Source organism: Mycteria americana, chromosome 6 (genome assembly GCF_035582795.1).
Source record: "Mycteria americana isolate JAX WOST 10 ecotype Jacksonville Zoo and Gardens chromosome 6, USCA_MyAme_1.0, whole genome shotgun sequence".
Classification (NCBI taxonomy): domain Eukaryota; kingdom Metazoa; phylum Chordata; class Aves; order Ciconiiformes; family Ciconiidae; genus Mycteria; species Mycteria americana.
The window spans coordinates 21,271,929-21,296,166 of record NC_134370.1 but is presented as its reverse complement, the minus strand read 5'-3'; the positions used below and the strand labels follow the sequence as shown (position 1 = coordinate 21,296,166).

Genomic DNA, 24,238 nt, shown 5'->3' with positions numbered 1-24,238 from the left:
AAGTTTTTCTGTGATAGCTGGATAAACCTCATGAGTTTCCAGACCCATGGACCAAGCAGTCACACTTGATTTTTGGCATTATCTTTAGAGTTGGCCCTGTGGGAAATCAACTCTTCTGTTTATAAAACCACAAGCAGGGGGCTAGTTTGCCAGCTAGCACTAATGGCACAACTGCTGAGCTCAACCACTCCTTCAAAGGAGTCTGTTTTCTAAAAGCCAGTTTCACCCATCTCTGAAAGTGTGAGTGTGGTGGTGGTAGATTTGAGCTGACCCATCCCAAAGAGAAGGCCTGTTTTCAACTTGGTTCAGAACCCTCACTCATTGCTGGTCATTTCTTTATCTGAAGTTCAATACTAGCAGGCTGGTGACTGCTTTTCTAGCTCTGCTTTCCAGCCACAGGTGGTATAAACAAAAGTACAGAAGTGATACTAGAAATGCTACTTACCAACTGCTGCTAGACTAGAACTAAAAGCAATGAAAACACCAAGAGAGAGGCAAAACATAGATCTAAAATATACTGGTTCTATTTCTGGCTGATCCACTGCATATTCTTCAGAAAATAAGTTAATTTATCTCTGTCTCTTTGTATTTAAATAACAATGGCATTTGTTTATTCCCACTAGCAAAGTTGTAGACACCTGTAGCTGAATGTGAAGGAGTTTTAATTACTGCTCTTCTGGTAAAAGGCAAAGGAAATAGACTATGTTCTACAAATCTACCAATCTTCTCACTTCTTTACATTTTATTACGGGCTGAATAATGTTTAAACTGTAATGTGTAAGTAAAGAAGTTGAGTATTAGGTTTTCTTCTCATATCCACAGATAACACTTAAAAATAACCTAGCTTCAAATGTCTTATGGATGAACTTGCAAGAAAAGAAAAAAAGGGATCATGGGACAAGAAAAATGATAGAATTGAAATCAGTAGTCTCTCACCTCTTATTTCAGTAGCTGCTGTGCCATTTGACCATGCTGTCCACTTATTCCTGTGTTTGCCAATTTCCTGGACTTTGCATATATAATGTCCTTGATCTGTTTGCTGGAGGCTTAGAATAAGAAATTTGTACATAGTTCCGTGTTTCTCTTTAAGAAGATGAAGTCTTTGCTTGTGGAAATGATGAGTATAATTTCCATAATACTGGACAGACCCAAACTTTGTCATTTTGATCATCAGATACTCCTGGGTAGGTGATGCAGCGAAGACCCACCGCACAGCCAGCAAATTGTCTGTTTTTCTCTTTTGAGAAATGTGGCAGTAAAGGGTAGCATTATCTCCCTCGGAGTATCGCACTGTTGGTCCCGGAGAGACTGTCACATTTAAAGCCTCACAAACATCTGCAAAGGGAAGAAAAGATGGTGAGAATCCTCCATACCGGCACAACAGCACCATAATCTTTTCCAGCGTGCAATCCACAGCAGGTAAACTGATGGCATCCATTCAGTGTGCAGCAATTTAATGAGCTTTTAGAACCTGACATCTTCTGTCTGTGAATGTTAAAGATGGTATGAGGCTCTCCTTCAGTGAGTCTGCTCTAGTATTCTTGCTGTCATTAATTAATAAAATATGGCTGATGTGGACACCTTGCTGCTGTCATAAGTCCAACGTAACATACGCTTGTTCAGACTGCTGGAAGATTTAATCTAAAACTAGCTTGGACCAAGAGCCAAGAATGTCTTTTGGAAAGCTGTTCCATGACCAGCTCTTCCAATGACTTGCATCCTTCTTAGGGTATCCAGGCTAAATTGTTTCAATAGCCAGTTTATGCCCATTTGTTCCTGTGCCGGCTTTAAGTTTAAATAGTGTTTTCTTCTCTAGCACTTGCTTCCTGACTTCATATAGCAATTATCTGGTGTCTCAGCCTTTGCTTTGTTGAGCTAACGAAGCCAAGCTCTGTTAGTCTCCTCTAGTAAAGTAGTGTCTCTACTTCCCTGCTCACCTTAGTAGCACTCCTCTGCATTGGTTGCAGTTTAATTTTCATTTTGATTGTAATTATTTTAATTTTTTTAATGTGGGTGACTGGAATTATAGACAGTGTCTGGAAAGAATCTCTCCAATGTCCTGTGAAATAGTCACAGGACTTCCCAGATTTGACTGGGATATACATTGCTTGGTATATCCCAGAATTATGTTGTCCTTTTTCATGATATTTTCACATGTGATTATATGTCAGTTCATAATTAAATAATATACTTGTGCATTTTCCCTTCTTTGTCATTTGTGGTTCAGTTCCTAGTGTATCAAAGAAATACTTACTAATCCCCAAGTACGTGACTTTGCTTTACTAAGTTCTGCTCCACTTTCTTTTACTTGGTCCTGAGTTTTTCCTACATGCTATCCCAATCTTATGCTAACTTGGTAAGGTCACATAATTTCAATGTGCATGCTTCTGTCTACTTCTTTTAGACATAATTTGTGCAAACCTTACATGATACTGTTCCCTGGATGATCACTGAAGACTACTAACCTCCCTACACCCGTAACCAGCTCCTCACTTTACAGTTCCCCATGGCCTCTGTTTGAAGTAATACTCTCCTTGTCATAATCAAATGGTCATCTCAAGTCTGGGTTAAATCTGTCAGATTAGTCCTTCTGACTACAAATTCAATTTAATCTGACATTATTTGTATAACAAAATATGACATGAGATTATATTGGGACAAATTATTATTCCATTGTTCCATTCATTTCTGGCTCTTATTTTTCTGTTCTTCAGCATGAACCTAGCTTAGACCAGTTGTTTGTCTCTCTGCTTTATGTCTAACCATGGCCAGTATAGGCAAAAGTTGAAAGAAGTCCATAACCGTTCATTAGAGGAAGATTTTTCTTTCCTGACCTAACTGATTTATGCTGGACTGATTTTCTGAGGCATGGGAATCAACACTCATTTTATTTCCTTCCTAATGTACATTAAGAATGTTCTTATTAGTCATATCAGAGACTGATCTATTTTTGACCAATGGTATATTGTGGCAATGTGTTCCCTAAATGACTTGTAATGTGTAATCTACTGGTCTGATGGCATCCACTAGAGAGAGAACCATATTTCAACAGTGAGCAAACACTCCCTGAAATGCACTCTGCAAAGCATGAAATGTCCTCTAAAATGTGAATATTAAGCTTCCTGTTATGTGAATATACTGTACTCAAATACTATTGAGAATTGCAACTCTGGGAGAATGATTTCTGGACACTTTTCTAGCACATCAGCTAGGAACATTTTAACAAAGGGGATGAGCATTTTGGCAGAGACTCTTGTCTGACATCAGCTCCTGAAACACAAACATATATTTATCTTCAAAATAAGCAAGAAAAGTATTTCCATTCTGTTTCTGAAGGAATATTGGAGGCAGAGACACTGGGGCAGAGCCCCAGTGAAGCCGTGAAATGGAGCGGTGAGTTGTATCACCTTACTTAAAGTAAATCCACTAAATTAAAGAAGTTACATTGCAGCTGTTTAAGAAGAACCCTCTACAAATTAATAGTATAATAATTATTTTGGGTCGTTTCAATATAAAGCTCTACTGAATGGTGTATTTTTTCCAAGCAGACATTATTTTTTTCTTTATGAAGGAGAAAATAAGTTGCATGAAGAAAGGGACTTTTTAAAATTTCTTTAAGAAACTACAGCTAAGCACGGCCTCGATTATTGATATAATTATCTGTGCACAATGTTTGTGTGTGCAATTCATGTAAGTGCCAAAGCAAGAGGTTATTTTGGATTGTAGAAAGCACCAAGTAGAACAGGATGGTGAAATGAAAAGTTAAGGCTGAATACCACCAAAAGCTTTCCAGGCATGAAACTTCAGTTATTACTTGCTGGAGCTACCTGACCTTGGTGCTTTACAGGCAGATGTGAAGATAAGATGGCTGCCTCTGCCAGCGAAATAAGATTAAATTTTTAAGGTTGTGCTGCTCAGTAAATAAGGAATAAGTTTAAGAATTTCAACACTTTTTAGGGTTCTCATAATTACTTAGGCTATAAAAGTTTAATAAATAATTTATAAAAATGTGGTTTGGGTAAATGAAAAACATGAACTGTTTCTACTGAAATTATGAACATGTCGTGAAAACTGTAAAGAAAAACAATTATGTCATTTTCCTGACATGTGAACTTCTTGTTTGAAAAAGCTGGCTAGGATTAATTGTGGAATAGAGTCCCAAAATAAAAGGCAAAAGAATCATTGCTTAATTCGAAACTAGGCAGAACATAGTGCCAAAAAGTACCCAAGAGAAAATACAGAGGAACTCAGATATGGTGATGATGGAAGCCTCTGCAAGAAGATAAAGAAGCATTGTACGTGGAGTCTCTGATCCCTTTCTAGCTGTTTACACTCATACAAACATTGGTATTTTATACCTAAGGCTTCTACTTTTCCTCTAGGGACATGCCTTTTTATAAGGAAATATCAAATTTTGCATCCTTCATGTTGTCTGATCAGTGGGAACCCATCTCCTTATCTTTCTTCTGTGTCTCCTATTGGTACAGCTGTACCAGTACAGCAATGGGGAGAGTTTTGGAAATTTTTTTATGCTTTTACTGTGATCTCACCTCATTTCTTCTTATGTTGAACAGAGTCAGGTGATACTTTATATAAAACAGAAAAACAGTGTCCATTTGACTCTATCCTCCCACTGCCATTGGAGCAGGAACAATGGTGGATTTTGGAGGAAAGAGGTCATCTACCTCTTATGTGGAAAGGAAAAGCCTCATTCAGGGCTCCCAGACACTAGTGGAAATGTTCCTCCTGTCTTTAGCAGGCACTGGATCAACCCCAACATGAGGTTTACCCTTGTAATGGGCTCCTTGCCAAGACAGGAGACTCCTCCACAACTTGAGAGCAGGCTTGTGTGCCAACAGAGCACTGAATTTCTAGACTTCAGATTGCTGCTCCAAGTGAGGAATCGCTGTTTTTTCTTCTGCCTTCCCAGTATAGCATGATGTAGCCGCTCAGGTGGAGCTCACCACAAGAGTTTTAGTCTTGCTTCTGCTTGGAAAGGGAAACTATTTATAGAAAAGGGGAGGAGAGTGAGTCAAAGACTTGAGGATTCCTGTGTAGTGTGCTTAATCATCAAATACATCTCTCCCATTTGCAACCAGCTCACTTAGTTGCCCCCATCCCAATGTTTTAGCTGTCTGTTTCTTTGGTACCCTCCATCTGCATGTCTCGCTAGCCTGCCGGGAGTCAGGGAAGGTTACTGCTGACTAAACTCTGTTTTGAAAAATCCTATTTTGAAAATAGTCCACTTCTGCTTACACCAGTTCAATTCCAAGTACTAGCTAGGTTTGGACTTTGTTGTCTGCCATATTACATAGCAAAACACTTTCATGGCACTGTCAGGAGTAACAAATTATACTTTTAGCAGCCAGAAACCTCTCTGTGCCAGGGCTGTCCCCTCTGTCTGTGCTGGAACAGTAGCAGAGGACCCACAGTCACTGCTGGGTCCTTACGTTTGGTGAGCAGTTTCAGCGTGGCTGTGTTTTTGTGGAAGAACCCCAGCTACTTCGGTGGAGATACTCACAAGTAGCGTTGCTCCTGTGCACTACTGCTCACAATTCAGGTTTAGTGTTACATATAGGTCCCTCTTCCTTCCTCCATGGAGGCTGACTGGCAGAATCTATAACCCACCCTTCAGGGTTGAGAGGAGTTTTTCCTCAGCCTCTGCTGATAGCTAAGGGACTAGAGAGGCATGCCATCAGGGTAGTTACCTTCTGATCTCGGATTTGCATGACCAGAAGCATATGGGATGGCTTTTATCACTGTTGCATTTTGTCCTGTGAAACGACGTTACTGTCAAAGCCTGCTTTATTTTGACTTCTCTACAATTAAAAAGAAGAGCAGATGAGCCAGGAAGAAGCAAATCTCTTTGTTTAAATGAAAATAATTAGGAGCTGGCTAGCAAGATCACCAAAAGCAACCAGCTGTTTTCAGTTGAATGGATCTGTCTGAAAGTTTCACAAGTCAGAGGCTCCTTCCCTAAGCAAGCTTCTGCCGTGACTAAAGATGGACTTGAACCAAACCTCTGCCTCTACCAGCTCCTGCCCTTCTGAAGTGAAGATCCAAATCCAGCTCTCTTATTAACCTTGAATGAGCAGGGCTTCCCCACCCCCTAACCCTCACTGTGCCTTGAAGTTCAGATGTGGACTCTGTGTCCATTTTACAGCCTTAGGACACAACGCTGGCCAATGCACCTTTGATTTTGGAGGCAGAAAGGTCTTGAGTGGGGGAGGCTTTTTACAAGTGACCTACGGGTTCTGTTTCCACTGGATGCCTATAGGATCTAGGCACCTGCGGAAAGAGCAATGCCAAATCTCCCTTTGCCTCAACTCTGCCTGCAGTTCCTCCGTGCAGCTAAACATCGTCCCGCCTGGCACAGAAGGTGGCAGAGGACACATTTCCATAAACTTCTGCATGGGAAGGGGTTTTTATTGTGAAAACACAGTTGCGGGCCAGGTCGCTGTGCAGAAGCGCTGCTGCCGGGAGCGCGGAAAGGCAGCGGCAGAGCGGGTGAGGGACCCGGGGCGGGGGGCGGCGGGGGAGGGCCCGGCCGGCTGCGGGGGAGCGGGGCGGCAGGGGCCCCCGCTCCCGGCGGTGCCCGGGCGGCGGCCCCCCCTAACCGCTCGCTGAGCCCCCGCTCCCGGTGCCCGAGCCCCGGGCGCTGCCGCGGCCCCTACCGCGGTGCCGACGGCGCGGGGGGGGACCCGGACCCTGCTCCGCGGCGCGAAGGGGCGGGCGGCAGCCCGAGGCGGAGGCCGGGGTCCCGCAGGCGGCCGAGGGGGGCTGCCCCGTCCCGGCCGGGAAGAGGCTGCCGGGGCTGGGTGCCGGGGGCTGGGCGCCGGCCGCTGCGCGCCGGCGGTGCCGCTTACCTGGGGCCGGGGCCGTGGCCAGCAGGGCGGCCAGCGCCGTAGCCAGGAGGCGCATGGCCCGCGGGGCGCCGGGTCCCGTCCCTTCCCTCTCTGCCGAGCTTCCTCCCTCCTCTCCTCCCCGGCCTCTCGCCTCCTCCCCGCCCGGTCCTCCCTTCTCCCCTTGCCTTTCATCTCCTCCCCTTTCTCCTCCTTTTTTTCCGCTTTCTTCCTTCCCTCCCTACTTTTCTGCTCTTCCCACCGTCCTGCCCCCTATTCAGCTCTCCTCCTCTTTTTCTCGCCTTCTTTCCCTTTCTTTTCTCCCTGTCGAGCTCAGGCTTGTGGGGTGGCACTAGGGCTAGATAGGGCTGCTCCGTCTGCAGTCTCTGTGATCCCCCCTGTGCACACACCCGCTGCCCAAAGGACACGGATCTGTGCAGACGGTAAGCGGAAAGCTCCCCTCTCTGAGCACAGAAAGCCTCTTTGCCAGCGGGTGAGAGCCTGGAAGCTAGGGGTTGTGGGGCAGGGTGGTGGGACGGGGAAGGCTGCGTTATGCATCCTCTCTGGTTTCCTGGAGGTGTCTGAAATTTTGCAGGCCCTCATGCCTGTTCCCCTCAGCCCACTCCTTGGACCTCCACCAAACAGGACCACCGTTTCCAGGCAGTTCTAGTTAATGGCTGTCTCCCTTTCTGTGGGCCCTGCTGGAGGCAGCCTGGGGACAAGGAGGTCTGGCAGGCAGCAGTGGCCCTTCAGCAGGCGTGGGGATGGATGCTGTAGGCTGTCTGGACAGCTGTGCTAGGACATTACACACGGTGCTCTGGTGTTGGGAGGATTTTGCCCTCTGCTGTGGCAGCACAACTACTGACCACTGACATTCACTCTCTCTCTAAAAAAGTCCTAAATTAATTGATATAGCAGCTTAAGATGCATCACCCTAAGGTTACTGGGCTTGTTTTGCCAAATGGTACTATACTTCTAGACCAGAAAGGACAAGGGAAGTCGGCACCTGGCAGTCTAGTCCTGCACTTCCCCTTTGCTCTTTTTGAAAGTGTTTATCATTTGGAAGCCCACAAATCTCCAGAGACATGGGCTTAATCCTTCTACCAGCAGGTATGATGGGTTATGCCTGATTTTAGTATTCACGTTGCATGGAGTGTGGATGATACAAACGCTTTGGCATTCCTGCTTCCCTGGATAGGGCAATTAGTACCGATTTAGCTGCTCCACCCCTCTCCTAGTAATCACTTAGGCAGGATAATACATGTCTGCTTTTAAGCATCACAGAAAATTCATGTGCTTCATCTGATCCTTATGAGGCTGAACACTGCCTTTAATATCGTGCAATTCATTTGCTTCAGGGACAGACTTTTGTGTCCATACAGCAAACACTCCTTGCAAGAGAATGACAGGTCTGGATTATGCACAGAACAATCAGCAGACCTGAGGAAACAGAGGGAGTTGTTAAAAGTTGTACTGCCTGGGGAGCTAATTAAGATTTGTAGATTCTACATAGCAAAGGGAAATCCCATGAAAGAGATAAGCTAATTCAAAAAGAAACAGACAAATTCACAAAAAACTGTACCAGCAATTATTTAATTTGATGGTCCTGATGGAAGCTCCAGCTCAGAAAGTTCTTGGACTGCTGATTGAGAGGGAAATCAGGGATGACTGATTTTACATACTCTTTTCCAAAGCCTTTGCTGCTTGCCATTGTTGGAGAAAAGATATTAGGCTGGATGGACATTTTAGACCTTCTCATATAATTCTGCTAGGCTCAGTCATGTCTCTCTCACACTGTGTCTCTCATGAATTCCTTCAGTCTACTAATCTTTTAATGGTGTGTACAAAATACTGATGTAAAGATATCAATAAGGACTGCCTAAGCTCTCATGTGAGTGCCTGGACCCTACAGAGCTTAAAGATGCACTATGAGAATCAGTATCAATGTTTGTCATTGTTTATCAACCATCCCAGTTACCAATGGCACTAGCAGTTCCTTTAATTGCATCAAGAAGCCTAATGAGCTTTGGGACAGAGCTACATCGATCACTTGGTGAGAAGGCTTCATATGATGTATTTGTCTGTGATAAAAGAAGAAGAGTCAGAGGCCCATCTGGGCTTCTCGAGTCTCATGTGCCTGCCAGTTTACTGAAAACATATTCTTTCTGTTTTGCAGCTTGTGATCTCTGTACCTTTGACAGTTCCATGTGTGTTGTGGGTTCTCTCTTTTGTGTACAATTATTTAGTTCATTTCTCCCCCAGGGAAAGATCTTCATTAACATTAAGAACATGAAAAGTGCTCCTTATTCTTAAAGGGACATTTCTTTTAAATTTCAGAATGTACTTTTAAAAAGTGGTTTAGGCTGAAAGTAAATAAGCTCAGGTGATGCTGCCCTTTTAGGTTTTTTACCAAGGGAGAGCTTTTCTTTGCACAGCTAGGAACAGGACCGATAAGCTTCTATGCACGGGTCTCTCTCTTGCCACTAACATGTACCGCCAGCAGCATTCGTTAGGCAACCCAGCACCTAACATACCTAAATAAATCTACATTTTGCCAGTCTCTTGGGATATACTCATGGGCCAGACAGCACTATTCAGGTTAGTGAGCTGTGGAGAAACATAGGCTGCTGAACTCCCATCTTCTCAGATTTGCTGCTGACTTGTTGGATGATTTTACGCAAATCAGTTCCAACCTCTGGGCTGCAGCTGGGTCATCTGTAACCTTCCTTTGTGCCTGGATTGGAAGGGTTTGCTAATGGAACTGGGGCAACCTGCATGAAAGGTTGCAATTATGTTGTTTGCATTATTTCGCTGTTAAAATATTTCATCCCTTCAACCCATTTGTAGCAGCTGAGATGCTTCTGCTTTTGTAAAATGTTTATTCAAGCTTGTTGATGCCTCTTACCTGATACCATCACAGTTTACCCATGCACCAAAAATCCCAGAGGCCAAATGAACATGCAGTACAATTCCCTTTTTCTCTTTCACCCACAGGCCAGGCACGCAGCTCTGTAAACCAGCGCACCTCCCTTAGCTTCTCTGGAAGTGTGCTGATGCACGTGAGCGGAGCCTCTGACCCGCAGGATATGGCTTTCTCGGCTTTGGCAGCACCGACGTGGCCTCATTTCCTGCTGGAACGGGTCTGCTCTGACGCGGAAAGTGCCTACTCAGCACTCCAGTGCAGCTGACACAGCTCAGACTGCCTTTTCGCACAGAGCTTGGAGCCCCTCGCTCCCTGGGGCAGTGTTATTGAAATCATCAGCCTCAGTCACTCTGGGTGAGACCTGCTGTGTAAATCCCCTTTGCCTCCTTGCAAAGTCACATCTATCAGGAGAGGTAACCACAGCCTCTTTGCTTTTGCTCTCCCGTCCTCCCTCCCTGGCTGCTATTCTTAACCTGCTTTCTTCTACTGAAAGGCCTTACTAACGTCCCCAAACCTGTCTCCAAAAACTCCTGCAGGATTCCTGTGAGCAGAATTGTGGCTTGCCCTTGCAGCATTGCAGCGCAGCAGAGGGATACGGTAGCATCCACTGCAACTCACACAGGGTTGCTTTGGCTGTGCTCTAGCACTGGGAGAAATGTCTCCGTGAGGCTGCAACTCTCACTCTGTGTAGATGGACTGGGCTGGGCTGATTGCCTGTTTTCTTACCTGATACATCGTTAAGGAGAGTCATGCTTGTTTTGAGTGATGTATGTGAGTTTGCTACCCACCTGCAGCAATAAACTGTCTCTCTGAACTTGTCTTCTTTACCTGGACCGATCAGGGCAGCTACAGCTTATTGTCCTCCCACACCTCATCCAGGCAGCGTGCAGAGATGCTACCTGCCTGCCTGAACCTTGTCATGGAGACATGAGTTATGGCCAGGTCTTCTTCAGAATCCAGCAGCTGGTAGCTCCCATGGCCCAAGGAATCCTAATTACAAATGAATGTTCAGTGATGGATAAAATCCAAACTGATTCAGTGTTGCCAAGCATGGAGGGAGTTTGGATTTGTATCCAAACTTTCCCATCCCTTTAATGGGCCAAATTAACTTTGAGCTGTAACAGTCCAGAGCTTCTGAATAACACAGTTTAGGATTAAAGCCTCTACCTTGGTATTTTTCCATGGCTATTTTGTGGACTGGTGTGTGGGAAATACTGTTTTGTGGATCCAGCTCCATGTCAACAGGACAGACACTACATACAGACAGACACTTCCAAAATGTAAGCATCATGCTTTTTAGGTCTCTGGATGTTAAGCAATGCTTACACTGCATTTGGAGCTTTGATGCTGGTTTACTTGTTGCCATTTATTTCTGACTGATTGGCAAGTTGCTAGATAGGGTGATGTTACTGAAGTTTTCCTTTCCCCGGTGTAAGGTGTCCTTCCTCCGTTCTTTTTTCCTTTTTCTTTCAGGGTTATGAATGATACTGATGTATCTGGATAGGATCTAATCTTTTGTGTGGTGCAACCATGCTTTCCTGGATATGTGAAATCCTTCGTATTGATGCTATCACATGTATTCTTCCATTTTCTTTTTCTTCAAATGAGAGCACATTTTTTTAGTTCGGGAAAGTTGCTTTTGTTACCACTTTTATGATAATGTTTGGGACTGCATAAAAGGACAGGGGATTTATTATGTTTTTCTTAGCTCTTACTTCAGGTTTGATCATTCCATTTTGCAGGGCACTGCTAATCCTGAAAAAATGAGATTTATGGATGTTTTGCAAGAGTGTTTAGAGCCTCTGTCATATGTACTTTCTGCATCCTTAGGTGTGTGCAAGAGTTGAAACCTGATTAAGTCTTACTGTGTATCGTCATGCACAAAGACGTAGTCTCAGCTTCATATAATGGTACACAGCAGGATCACTTGAGGACCATTAAAAAGTCCACTGCAGTTCCAGTTCTGTTCTCCAAAGATATTAAAATGTCGCTTTTAGCTGTCCTTATTTCTGGCAGTAGGTGAGCAAATGTCATGCTAAGATGGATTTCAAAGCCTTTTCAGTGCATTAATGTGTTCTGGCTATGCATTCTCATTAGGCGCCTGTCCCGGTTAAAACCTTACTGACAGTACTTTGCTCTGAGCTGCCCGCTGTGAGCCTGCTGATCCCCCTCTGCCCAGCTCAGAGAGGGCATTGACTCCAGAACCGCACGGTCGATGAGAGTTGCCCTGACAATGCACCGTGCTATCCCCTGTTTTGGCTTGCCTGCCTCCTCAAATAAGTGTTGTGGCCAGGTTTGGGGAAGCGCAAACCTCTCCTGAAGAGTGTGGGGGCATGGTTTATGTATGAAGTCTCCTGTCTCATGGAATTTGGTCTGTGCTTTCCACACAACCTGTGCTGGCACCATATTTAAAACTTTGTGTCCATAATTGGTCTCTGGATCTTCAGTCTAAGAGACGTCCCGCTGCCTCTTTGTCAACAGGATATATAAGAACGACTCTAGTAGGAAAGAGCAATGATCCATCTAGCTCAGTGCCCTCTTTCTGTCTGTGGCTGATACCAAATACTTAAAGAAGTGTAGTATGGGCAGGGCACACACACAATACTGTGTTCCCAGGAGACTTTTCCAGGTTCATATGGTTTGCAGCACTTGCTGTCTCAGCAAGACAGTGTCTCTCAGACCCTCACTGATCGGACCCAACAACACTATGTGCTCCTTTGCCACTTTGTTCTGGGCTGAAGAGACAGAATTTTGCCAGCGTATCGCTCCCCCCTGGCCAGGGTGGCTCCGTGGCTCCCACGGTACTGGATGTGGCCCTGATAAATAAAGCCTGGTGGTTACAGAGGGAAGACTTTCTGAGGTGAAGCAGATCGTGAAAGAATCACTGAACCTGCATGGGGACACTCAAACAGTCACTGCTGTCAACTGGTGCTACATGGCTCATGAAAAGTCAAAAGCAGAGAACTAATATCGGAAAGTATAAGGTACTTGTCTAGCATTTGTCTGGTTAGGTTTGGATTTATTGTCTTAAGCTTTCAAACATTTCTTCAACAAATTCCCAAATTAGCAAATTTAGCCTGGATGCGTCTTAAGAATAAAGGCTTCCACATAAATTCCTTAAGCCTACCTGCTTCTGCTCAGGCCAGAAATACCACAAGAAATGCGCCCCTTGCCTGCAGCTGGTATTCCTGACCTGCCCTTACCCAGCCACATGGATTGAGGAGAAAGATGGAGGTAGTGTCCAAGCAGAGAAATGAATGGTTGTGGAATGCAGGGTTTGGATGAAGGTGAATTGAGGTGAAGAGGCGGATGAGATATGAACCAAAACTGCTCCTAACTGATATTACGTGGTTTTTTTCCTAATTCCTACCTGCAGAGCTACAATGCATGTAGAACCTGCCTTTTCCAGGAAGTCTGTTTGGAAAATTGACTGTGAAGCTTGTACTAATTCTGTTGTCTAACAAGTGGAACAAAATTGCTATCTGCACTTTAGAAATTGCTAAGTCACCTTTGGAAAGAGATGAAGTTCATGGCTGGAAAGCAACTACAAACTTTAAAAAACATATGCATCAACTGGAGAGACCCTATAGGAGAGCCCAGCAAGGAAGATCACAGCTCTACAAAACATGGCCTGTGAGGAAACACTGAAAAGCTGGGATTGCTCAGTGAGGCCTGGGAAGCATAATAAGTCTCCAGGTATTGTAAGGCTCTTGCAAAGAGAGGGAATAAACAACCATCCATGTCCACTGACAGTAGAATGGGAAACTGCGGATCTAAATTGCAGGAAATGAGATTAGATATTAGAAAATGCTTTCTAACTGTGAGGTTAGTTAAGGGCTGGAATAGGGAGGTGAGGGGCCCTCATTATGAGAGGTTTTTAAATATAGATTAGACAAATATTTGTCAGAAATAGTCTAAGTATACCTGGTCAGCTTTTCAGGATGTTAGACTAAATGAGGTCTGAAGAGCTCTTCTAGCCTTATTTTCTTTGATACTGTTTTATGCTCTCTGTATGTTGTCTCCCTTAGTAGAAATACTAAATCCTTGAACATACCACGGAAAGGACATTTAAGCTTTTCACATCCCAAGGAGTAACAACATTTTTTCTCTGACCGACTTTGTCCTACTCAGACGCAGATAGCATCTTGCCCTCTTATGTCCATTTTCCGACATGTCCCCCAAGACTTTCTTCTGTTTCAGTTTTTCTTAAGTTCGGATAACAAATCCTGCATCTCTGTGTCTTGCATTTTTTAAAAACATTCCAGGCTGGAAACAAAGTACCCACACACATACCCACAGCGCAGAGTTTGTTGTCAGAAAAGCAGGGAATCCTTCCCTAACCTCAGGAATGTCCCTGGAAGACGTGCTTGCCTTTTTCTCCGTTGTCAGGAATGATGTTGCTACACTTTGGCAGCCGCTAACTTTAAAACAGATTCTTTAAACTTAAAAACAGAAGTAAAAACCTACTATTTCTTAAGGAATTCTCTCAGTAAAGGTCTTTACCAGAGACAGTTTAATAGTAAGCTCCAGTCAAATTTTGTATGTTATATAGGGTTGAGTAGTGGTTGAACTTGGACCTCTGAGCTTCAGGAGGAGTTACGGATGAGACAAGTGGTTACATTTCCTGCTGAGCAGTGAAATAATGAACAAATATCCATCCAAATATCCAGCAGGTCTATGAACTGCTTAAAAAGTTACCTCACTTGTGTTTCTAAGATGATGTCTCTGAAGAATTTTTGGCACAGCTTTGAATAAACAAAATATTTGACTTTCATGTCCTTCAAATATTGAATATTTTAGGATATATTCTCTTTCATGTTGTAAATGGTATCTGCCTTTAAGTGAAAAATAGGCTCATACTGTAGCAAGTTAAAGGCATCTCCTTTGCATAGCTGTCAGGTGCCGAATATTGTGTGTTCTTCATCTTCTTTCCTTTAAAGGTAAAAATAAGGAGCAAAAGGCATGCTTTTTCTGTTCTTTTTTAAAGTACAGAAGTTCAGGTGCCATTTGTTAAATGAGCCTTTGCAGAGAATATGAGAGAAGCCACATCTTGCATACTGTACATACCGTATGCTTGGATGCATCCTTTAACCAAACATAGACATTTTTCTTAGCAGTGTTGTGGCCACGTGGATAAGATGTAGGGTTGTCATATCACAAAACTAGCTTGTATTTCTTCTCTCTGAAAAGTAACCTTGTATGAACTCTCAAATTTGCACTACTTATTAAAAAAAAAAAAACAAACTGATCTTTTTTTCCTGCATTCCTCTCCTCACATGAGAAGGCAATAGACAAAGTTCCTCGTGTATCTCCTAAAGCAGGAAGAAGACCACTGCTTCAACAGCAGACCTTAGAAAGGCACCAAATTATTTGCACTGTTTGATGGAAGAAGGAAGGTTCTGACCCATAAAAAGTAGTGATTTTAATGTGACGAAGTAGCAGCCAGATCCCTTTTGGCTGTGTCCCGTCTGATTTGCTGGCTCCATGGCTATGTGGAACAATAGTCTGTGCAGGGCAGCAGGGACGTGGGCAGAATTACAAGTGAGCATCTGTGAAATTCCTCTGTGCAAGTACAAAAAGGGTTTTTCCTCTGCACTTTCTAAATGACAGAAAACCTGTATGAACGATTGTCTATGACTCGGGCAAGACAGCTTTGAACTCAGGATTGTCCCCTGGAAACATGACAAATGATTTTTCCCACTTATGAAGGTATTAAAAGTTTATTGTGTTGATTTTAAGTCAGTTGTTGGCAAAGCTCCCTGTTTTTTTTTCAAATGGATGACTAATATTTGCTCAGTTTGGAAAAAAAAAAACCAACAAAAAACTCCTGGTGGAGAGCCTATGCATAGAACATTTCTACTCTGAAAGTTAAAGTCTGACAAAAGTTATTAATAGTAGGAGTGGAGGGTTATGATGGGGAGTGGTGATGGAGAGTGCCAATAAGCAGTGGCTGAGTGCAACGGCAGAGGCGGTACGGCAATGTGAACTTTAAAATGTGAAATTTTAAAACGGTCAGATATTAAAAACTTTGGGGAAATTGCCAGCAAAGGTTACAACAGCAATGCTGAGAGCAGCAGCAGAGCTGACACAAGTCAATTTATATGTACAGGCCAATTATCCACGGCTTCATGTCTCTGCTGAATCTCAGTAGTTGCAGCAGGATGGGGGCTTTTCCTGCCACTTTGGGATTTGTTGGACAGCAGTTAGGAAAGAAGGGTGTCATTTACCGATTTGCCACCATGGTCATTTACTATATCCTTGAGAAGAAGGTCCATGACAATGTTTCATCCACTTTTTTGGGGGAGATCTGGAAGGAGAAAATGGAAGTCGGGGGTGTCAGAGGGTGAAATTTGTAATACCGAGATCAGTGCATCACTTTTAGGTGAAGCATTCAGGCTCTCCAAAATAATCATTCCTTGGTCAGGGGAAAGATCACTCCATAGGCATAGTCAATACCTCTCTGTTGCATTTTATGGATCTGTGGGATTGTATTTAGAAAAGCAATGCTGTTACTTGGAGCAGCAATTTTATCCAAATGTATGTTATCCACAGCAGATGTTGAGCAAAGGCCTTCCAGTTGGGAGCGTTATTGCTGAAGGGTGTAAACTGGATTGTCCCATACTTGGGGTTGACTTCACCAGGCTGATGGAGGACCTCAAAGGTTTGTGTGTGCCTGAGTGGCTATGCAGAGACACAAATAGAAAATGGGAGGACTCAGCTCCTTCTCTGGGACTCACAACAGACATCATGCTGATCTTTTAGGGAAGTCTGTATCTGAACCTAGGTAACTTCTAACATTAAATAGGATAGCTGGGTGAAAGCATCTAAATTGTGCCTGAATGGCACATGAGGTATATTACTACCTTGTTGAATGTCTGCTGGTGATTCTGCTTTTGAAGTCAGATTTATTTTTTTTTTAATACAGACTCCTCTCTGACTGTCAGTGCAAAAGCAGTCAACAATTTGACTGAAAAGAAAAGCTAGCCATGCAGTAAATGACCACAGTGCTAAATGACCATAATACGAGCCATGGCATATGCAAGTAATTTTCAAAAAGGAGTGTATTTGGACATTGCTCTAAAGAAAAAAGATGGTAGGGAAAACAGGGAAGCAGGATACTATCTTTTAAAAGTAATAACACACAATGCAGGCTCCAAAATGTTCCATAATTGTTTGTGGTATAGCCTCAGGGTAGGGAAATATTATCATTAAAAAGAAGTAATTTGAGTGAAGCTGGAGATCATAACATTCGACTTACCAGTTGCAAATGCATACCATCAAAACACCGGTTTCCGATAATACACAGAGACTTTCTCTGCTTCTTTTGATCTGTTAGCATGTAACAAATATACTTTCCTTCTCCAACACTGAACTTAGGAAAGTAAATAAAATCAAAACCATACTTAAAGCACTGACTCACAGAAAACATTATGCTTATATATATGTGAGGCATATGTTATATTAGTCATTATAATTAAAATAATACACACATCTGTTTTACAATGAAATGTGAGTAATGTGCCACTAATTACTAACATCTGTAGTTCTTTCTAGCTACGATATTTCAATTTTTAAATGCTGCATATTCTGTGGATTAATAAAATGTGCAAAAGCACACTTTAAATTTAAAAGTGGTAATACCCTGAGCCGTACTTTGATTTCACCTATATCAGCACATGTTGTCAGGGACTTCCTGGCTTTCCATGAGTTGTCGTGTTTTGCCCCCTACAGCAACCAGAACAGATGTTCAACAACTGGACGGGTACTTCCTCCCTGTGTTCCCAGAGAAATGGGCCAAAGCTTGCCTCCTCTTTAGGCAAGGGTAGCTTTCCTGGAGGCCTGTGTCTTGGAGGAATTGTGTCCTTTCAGCTCTGTTCAGAGCTTTTTAAGAGCTTCCTTACCTCCTGAAAGGTGTCCCTAAAGCTTTCTTTAGTTGTTTTGGTCACTCCTTCTCTGATGGGTGCTCTGTCTTGATCGGACTTATCATGTTAAAATCAGCAATAAGATTTTCCTTCTTCACCAAGTCTTAGAAACTTGTCTTGTTTCCAGTTTGTTAACTGTCTAAACATCTAATTCTTGTAGTTCTTTAATGGGCTTTGCCTTTGACCTATTTTATCCTCAGTGTAGTGCTAATACTGTTCCTGTCATTACATTGACTTGCGCATCAGAGGCGAAATTAGTAAGCATCCCACAGCTGGCAGCCAAATCATGTTTTGTAGCCGTGCTGTCCAGACTTCCCCAGAAGCAGCAGTGTTGGTGTTACCATCATTGAACTTGCCAGACCTTGCTTGCTATCTCCTCCAGAATTATGACTCTTGCATTGTTTTAAACTCTGGGCATGGTTTTGGCTTGTGTGCCGAGTCACGTACCGATGTTTTGGACTCTGAGCTCCACAGGCAGGCCCTGTCTTGATCTCTTTACTTACAGTGTTTTTTATATACTATCACGGCCACAGTATCAGAGCAGCCTGCACTCTGTAAGCTTCAGTTGAGTCTGGGTGACTTCCTTTGCTTGGCAGATTCCATCTGTTTTGCCAGAGTTTATTTCTGGGTCTTTCATGAGCCCGTCTCTGACTTCCATGTGCGTGTGTGTCTTAACACCAGTGAAAAACTATTCTCTTATCAGGGACCTGGTTAGTCAACTCCCATCCTCCCCAACTGCCTTTCTCCCCCCACCAGAAAAAAATGTTCATCTTTCAAGACTTAGATCTGTTACAAACTCTTTTGCATTTTATACATTCCATTTCCCCTGCATTAACAAAACTTGTTCCATTTTTGCATGGAATGCAGTCCACCTTAAGTTTCTGCAATCCATTTTCATTGTGAGCCTCTTGGCTGTCTTAATTGAAAACTATTAAAAACCTCAAGTGATTGAAATCCAACTTTTATCAGAAATAAACTGACTTTCTGCCCAGTATCCTTCTGATAGCATTCATTGTTTGTAGCTGTGGAAACTGTGCAGGTCTTCTCTAAGGGTTTTTTTCACTAGAAGGGTGTTTACCCACTCCATTATTCATTCCTGCAGAATAGTTTGATTCTCCCCCAATACCGTACTTTGTCTTGAGATAACGCCAAGTCCGGGAGCCTGACAGACTGTAAATGTGATATCTGAACGTGTCAGCATTGCTCTGCATGAACCTCCATCGAACTGAACGTTTCCTTCTACGCATCTCATACCAGCACTTTTTAAAGGCGCAGCTCCACACATGCTGTGAACACTCCTTTTTCCCCAGGACATTTACCTTTCCACCCCTCTTTTCTATGCCCCAGAATGGCATTGAGGAGGAGGAAAATTAAAAGAGCTTAATGCACCCTGCAGCCCAGGGCTGTGAATTCCTCCGAGCTGCTTGCAGAGTGTTAATGGACACTGTACAGACCAAAAGGGGACAGAGGGAATCTGTCCCAATAGTTTTTAAAGCTTCACCTCTGTTGCTAATGACACCTTTGAGAGCTAATGAAATAGTTTTCAGATATGGGTCTGGGCTCTGCTAATGCTCATGAGTGTGAGCGTACGAGTAGTATTGCATACTCCAATGGGAAGTTTACTTGGGCAAAATTCCCACTGAGGTCAGCTGGGCTTTCTCCAGAGCAATCCTTGCCTAATAAATCCCTTAGTGGTAATAATTATTGAGTTTGGGGTTGTAGTTAAATATAGGAATATTTTTAAATAAAAAAAACAGGGGCTGTGCTCTCCTCCTGTCTGTGCTGTTCTTTCCTGCAGTAATTCCATCAAGTTACTCCCAGTCTTTATTGCTATATAGCTGCGTGCAGAATCATGCATCCTATTACCACTTGAAATAACTCATGAAAAAGCCTCAGTTTTATACAATTTATTTCAAATATGAATTTATGGCTTTAAACTCGTGAGCAGCATGGCATCTAATGAGTCCTGGAGTATCTTAACATTAAAATAAAATTAAGGAAAGTTCTTGTGTTCCCTAAATGAGGGTGTGATGGCAGAGTGGTTACAACATCTGGCTTTTTGCCTGAGGTCTAAGTTCCCTTGTTGTGCTAGCGATGAGTGTTTTCAAGACAGGTAGAGAACCAGATATTGCTGCTTTAAGGTTTTTCTTGGTCAACTGAGCTGTAAATGGGTACCAGTCACTCCAGCTGGGGAGTCAGAAAGGCAGCTGCCTGTGATAAAAGCCTTTCTGTTCTCTTAAATGTGGTTTACCATAGAGTTGGCATGTATTGGCTGTGCCAGTCTGATGGCCTGAACTGGCTTGTCTTAAATTGTGGCTATTTTCCTACTACTTCTGCTGGGAGATGTGTATTTCAAGTGGAAGCAGATATGTCTTGTGAGCAGCAGAACTAATGAAGTCTGCTTCCCAACAGATTCGTGTTATGCGCTTGGTTGACTTACTAGCTAAATAAAGCTATGGCTATTATTGGGTGTCAGGTAATCTATAAGGAGCGATCTGGAGAATGCCCCAGCGTTGGGAAAAGCTTCAAATGGGGCTTTGTGTCTTCTTAGGCACTAGGATCCACGCTGTAGAGAGGACTAATAAGGTCTTTTTCTAACTGCTTGTCTTCATGAAATGGAGAGGAATGGAACTGCCTTGGAGGCTTCTGCCCTTCTGTCAAGTTCTGATAGAAACTGGCCCATCTGTTCAAAGGTTGGTGGGAGGAGGCTGCCTTGGCCTGAGCTCCAAAATTATCTGAAAGAAAAGATTCCCCAAATCCTAGCACTTTATGGTGGATCCATGCTGTCAAACATGAACTCTGAAAGGATCTGCCATAGGCAGATTGCTACCAGGTGTACCAGGAAATACCCTGAGTTCAGTTGTTCCAGTGACCTGTTATGATGCTCTGAATCCACGCTGCAGTCGGGCTGCAGCCAGCAATGTGTAGGGATTGGTCTCCTTAAGCTGATTCTTCACTTTCAATTTAGGCAAAGTCTATATGACCCTGCCATGGTAAAGTAATTAACATTGCTTTAACACTGGATCTCTCCGCTTATGCCTTTTAACATCCACACAACTCAATTGCTTTGATTTTCTCTTGATTTCCCCCAACATGAAAGAGGCTGATTTTCACCCTCACCATGAAGTTGCATTGACTTCTTTAATGCCATTGCATTAGTATCAATTGGCAGTGTCCAAAAGGACTAAAAGGCATAACCCTTTTTAGGTTTTCCTCCAGAAACAGAGAAGAAATTCCCGGCTAACAGGCCACAGTCAGGTACTACTGTTAGATACTAGGATTTTCCCAGGAAACTGCAGTATGGAAAATAGGAACTTTAGGAACTGTGAGGAGAGTTAAATCCATAAATACTATAAATTTCTGTAGTATGTAGAAATTCTGCAAATAAATATGTAAATATCTCTCTTTCTCAATGAATTCTTAGAGTTCTTACCCACGTCAGAGAAAGCATCCTATTCTCCAGAGTCCTTAAGCGTGTGCTTAACTCACAGAAGAAGGGATTTTTAAGGAGAATTTCTGTAGAGCCCTGTGTACTTCCTATCAGCCGCTTCCATGTGGGAATCAAGCCATTTATGTATACAGTTCCTGACTCTGGGACAATTAAAATCTCAGCTATAGTGTTGTATTAACACAGAATTCGGTGTGCCTAATGACATATTAAATCTTCCTAAATTATAGCTAAATTACAAAAAGGACTAATTTACCAAAACCAGTTAATAAATGTTTAGAAAAGGAAGCTAATTGAATTATCCCTTGTTTGTCAGAGACAGATAATCTCCTTGTGAGAAATCTCATTTTTTCTGAAGCATGATTAATTGGCCTGACGAGTCAGAGATTATGACAAATTACGCAGGAGGAGATAATAAATAAGTCAGTAGGAAGGCTTGGGAGCAGAGAACTAGCAGCTGTTATTTGGTTTGAGGCTTGGTACCGCTTCTGGATTCACCCTGACCCTTGTGTGGTTGCCTTGCTCCTGCTGCAGACAAGCCATTCAGCAGTCACAGCCACCCTTTGTGCGGTCCCCCACGTGCTCTAAGCCTCAGCCCAATTCAGATGAACAGTATCACCTCCCCAAGAAGGATGCCTGAAAAACCACATGCTTCTAGGCCCATGACTGGTTTCAACTTACTGAATAATCAAGGACATGAGATTAATTTTTTATTTTTCCTTAGTCATGGTGGAAAGGCATTTATGGCTCACACAGAAGGTCCAGTCACAGCTTCATCTTGTTCCCTTTAAACTCAATGGAGAAATTAAAATCAGTTGTAGCTGTGCTCGACTCTGAATGCAAACTGTGTCTAAGCCCTTCAACGTGGTGTACCTAAGGGACTACACTGCGCAAGTCTGCGCTCCTTTAGGAGAAGGCTTCAGCATATGCACTGGGACTGCTCAATCTTGGTGCGTGTTGCCGGGCCATAGTGCTGTTGTGGCTCAAGCTCCAAGCTCCAACAATGAGCAGAGAAGAGCCGAGGGTGGGATGTGTGCGGGTGCACCAAGCTGCAGGCTGCTCCATCTGGGCACAGACCGGGGATGAGGCTGGTGCTGAGGTGCCAAACAAGGTCTTTTGCTCTTCCTCTCGTGAGTATCTGATCTGAGTGTCTTTCAGTCTAATTCATGAAAAGCACAGGGCAAGGGTGTCAAAATTTGATCTTAATATTTGAACTCTGTGTACAATGTTGCCTGCTTTCATCATCTTGTTTGAAAAGCCTGGCAGGTGGTAGAACTGAATGAGAAGTTCATTGGTTTTGTTGATGTTATATCATGTGGGCTTGAGAATAATATTCCATTTGCACCCTCTTGTATGTGAGGATCACGCTATTTAACAGGAACTAGATTTGAGTTATTGTCTCATTAACATTACTTGGAAAATGTTATGAATTAGATCTAAATTATTTATTAATGTGCTGTATTGGTATCTGGATGATAGTACTCAGGGAATCCAATTGTAGGAATCATTTCCATGCAGGGGACGCGGGACTAAGGCAGTGATCTTGTTGAGTGAGTTTAAGAGAGGCCTCAATATAGTGGGGAGAAAGCAACCAGAGATGGGCAAATTCATTACTGTTGGCACTGACTAGTAGTTGATATACATGATAGTTGCATTTAAATGCCAGTGCATACTTTTCATTACTCTACACCTCTAACTCACCTCTGCCAGTCTCTAGTGGAAATCGTTTGCACTTGAGTTCCCAGCAATATGCAGTGGGCTTTCCCTGCACGACATCTTGGAGTAATTTTGAGAGGACATGCAGGTCTAGGCTTTTGCGCTTTGTAAGCCAGGAACTTCTTGGGTTGGTGTGTGCCACAGGGAAGGAACTGCCTCTCCAGTAGCAAGCAGGCATGGGCCTGTTGTTTACTGAGCTTGTGTTCGTAACCCTGAGAATTCAAAAGTCCATAAGCACATTCAAAATAATGCTAACTCTTACAGGTTTTTGGTTTTTTAAAGTTTGGGGTTTTAGTACTACTGATCTCCTGGTTTCTGAGCCTTTATGAAGTAGCAGAGATCAGAGCTTCTAACTGTTCTGTACAGCCTCAAGAGCAAGGTATATTTTAAATTAAAGTGGGGGTTACCACAGCCACATGATTTGAAGACCTAGTGTCTCAAGTAGAGTATCAGATAGTGCAAAACTTCAAGTTAAATAATGACTGTTGGCAGCACTCTGCTTTTTCTGTTGTTCCTGACTCTGCTAAAGCAGTGATTTGAGACAATTGTAAGTTCACATATGCGGCGTTTTCCTGTGCAATCACTTTTTCCCCCTTCCCAACATCAGTTAGTTCTCTCTTATATTTAGTTCTCCTTTATATCATCAGTTCGCTTATCTGAAAAAGCAATTTCCCAGGCATCCCCAGCCAAGTCCCTGCGAACCTGCCACTGACCCCAGTCCCATACCGAACGCATCCAGGTTCCAGCTGGTGGACATACCAACAGCTCCTCACACCAGGACCCCCTGAGGCACCTCAGAGCCTCTCCAGCTCTGCTTTGGGCACTGCATCCCTTTGGCAGGAAGGAGCAGAAGCCTCCAGCGGGGACAGGCCCAAAGGAAACAGCTGGGTACCTGTAGCCTTTGAGACCTGAGGTCAGGGGCCCTCCCTCAGGACAAAAAGATGCCATTAGCCTCCCAAAGAGGGACCTGGGTTGGAACAGCAAGGTCCCAGAGCTGTTGGAGATAGCCTGTGTGTGAGGGGCAGATTCACCAACCAGCCTGCCCAGCCTTCACGGTTGCTTTGCCAGTTGCTGTTAGAACTGCTCATCCCGTGAACACGCAGCAGCCTGTTCTTCTAAGTAGCTGTTTTGTGTTTTGTATGCATTTCAAGGTGGCAGCTCCTTTGAAGGGGTCCCTGCAGGAGCCCTTGTGGACTCACCGCAGGTTTCCGTTGCTTCCCTGGTGTCACTCTAATGAGTTTAAATATCAAGCAGCTTAAAACATACAGGGCTTGTTCCCAAAAGGGATGAAGAGTTGATGTTTTATATTCATTGGAGCATTTCAGCCAGTTTTAATCACAACAGAGTATGTTCGCATCTGGTCCCAGCCCTGTGAGTCCTCCCTCAG

At 43.5% G+C, this 24,238-nt stretch overlaps 2 protein-coding genes across 15 annotated transcripts in view; one reads left to right on the top strand and one right to left on the bottom strand.

Moving 5' to 3' along the window:
- VSTM4 (V-set and transmembrane domain containing 4) overlaps positions 1 to 7,012 on the bottom strand; it is a 67,323-nt gene extending 60,311 nt beyond the window's left edge. For 12 of the 13 annotated variants that reach the window (XR_012776146.1, XR_012776147.1, XM_075504927.1 and 9 more), the window contains exons 1-2: positions 6,867 to 7,012; positions 937 to 1,335 (exon numbers count right to left, since the gene is read on the bottom strand). Coding sequence is in view for 11 of the 13 variants with exons in the window: in XM_075504927.1 (XP_075361042.1) it covers positions 937 to 1,335; positions 6,867 to 6,921 (454 nt within the window). In the remaining 2 variants the exon portion in view is untranslated. Of the gene's footprint in view, positions 1 to 936; positions 1,336 to 5,708; positions 5,820 to 6,866 lie in introns of all 13 variants that reach the window. The other variant, XM_075504938.1, reaches the window with a different exon arrangement.
- A 163-nt stretch (positions 7,013 to 7,175) lies between these two features.
- Positions 7,176 to 24,238, top strand: part of C6H10orf71 (chromosome 6 C10orf71 homolog) — a 99,943-nt gene continuing 82,880 nt past the window's right edge. The window contains exons 1-2 of one of the 2 annotated variants that reach the window (XM_075504920.1): positions 7,176 to 7,285; positions 9,837 to 10,178. The gene's annotated coding sequence lies outside the window, so the exon portion shown is untranslated. The remainder of the gene's footprint in view (positions 7,286 to 9,836; positions 10,179 to 24,238) is intronic. The other variant, XM_075504921.1, reaches the window with a different exon arrangement.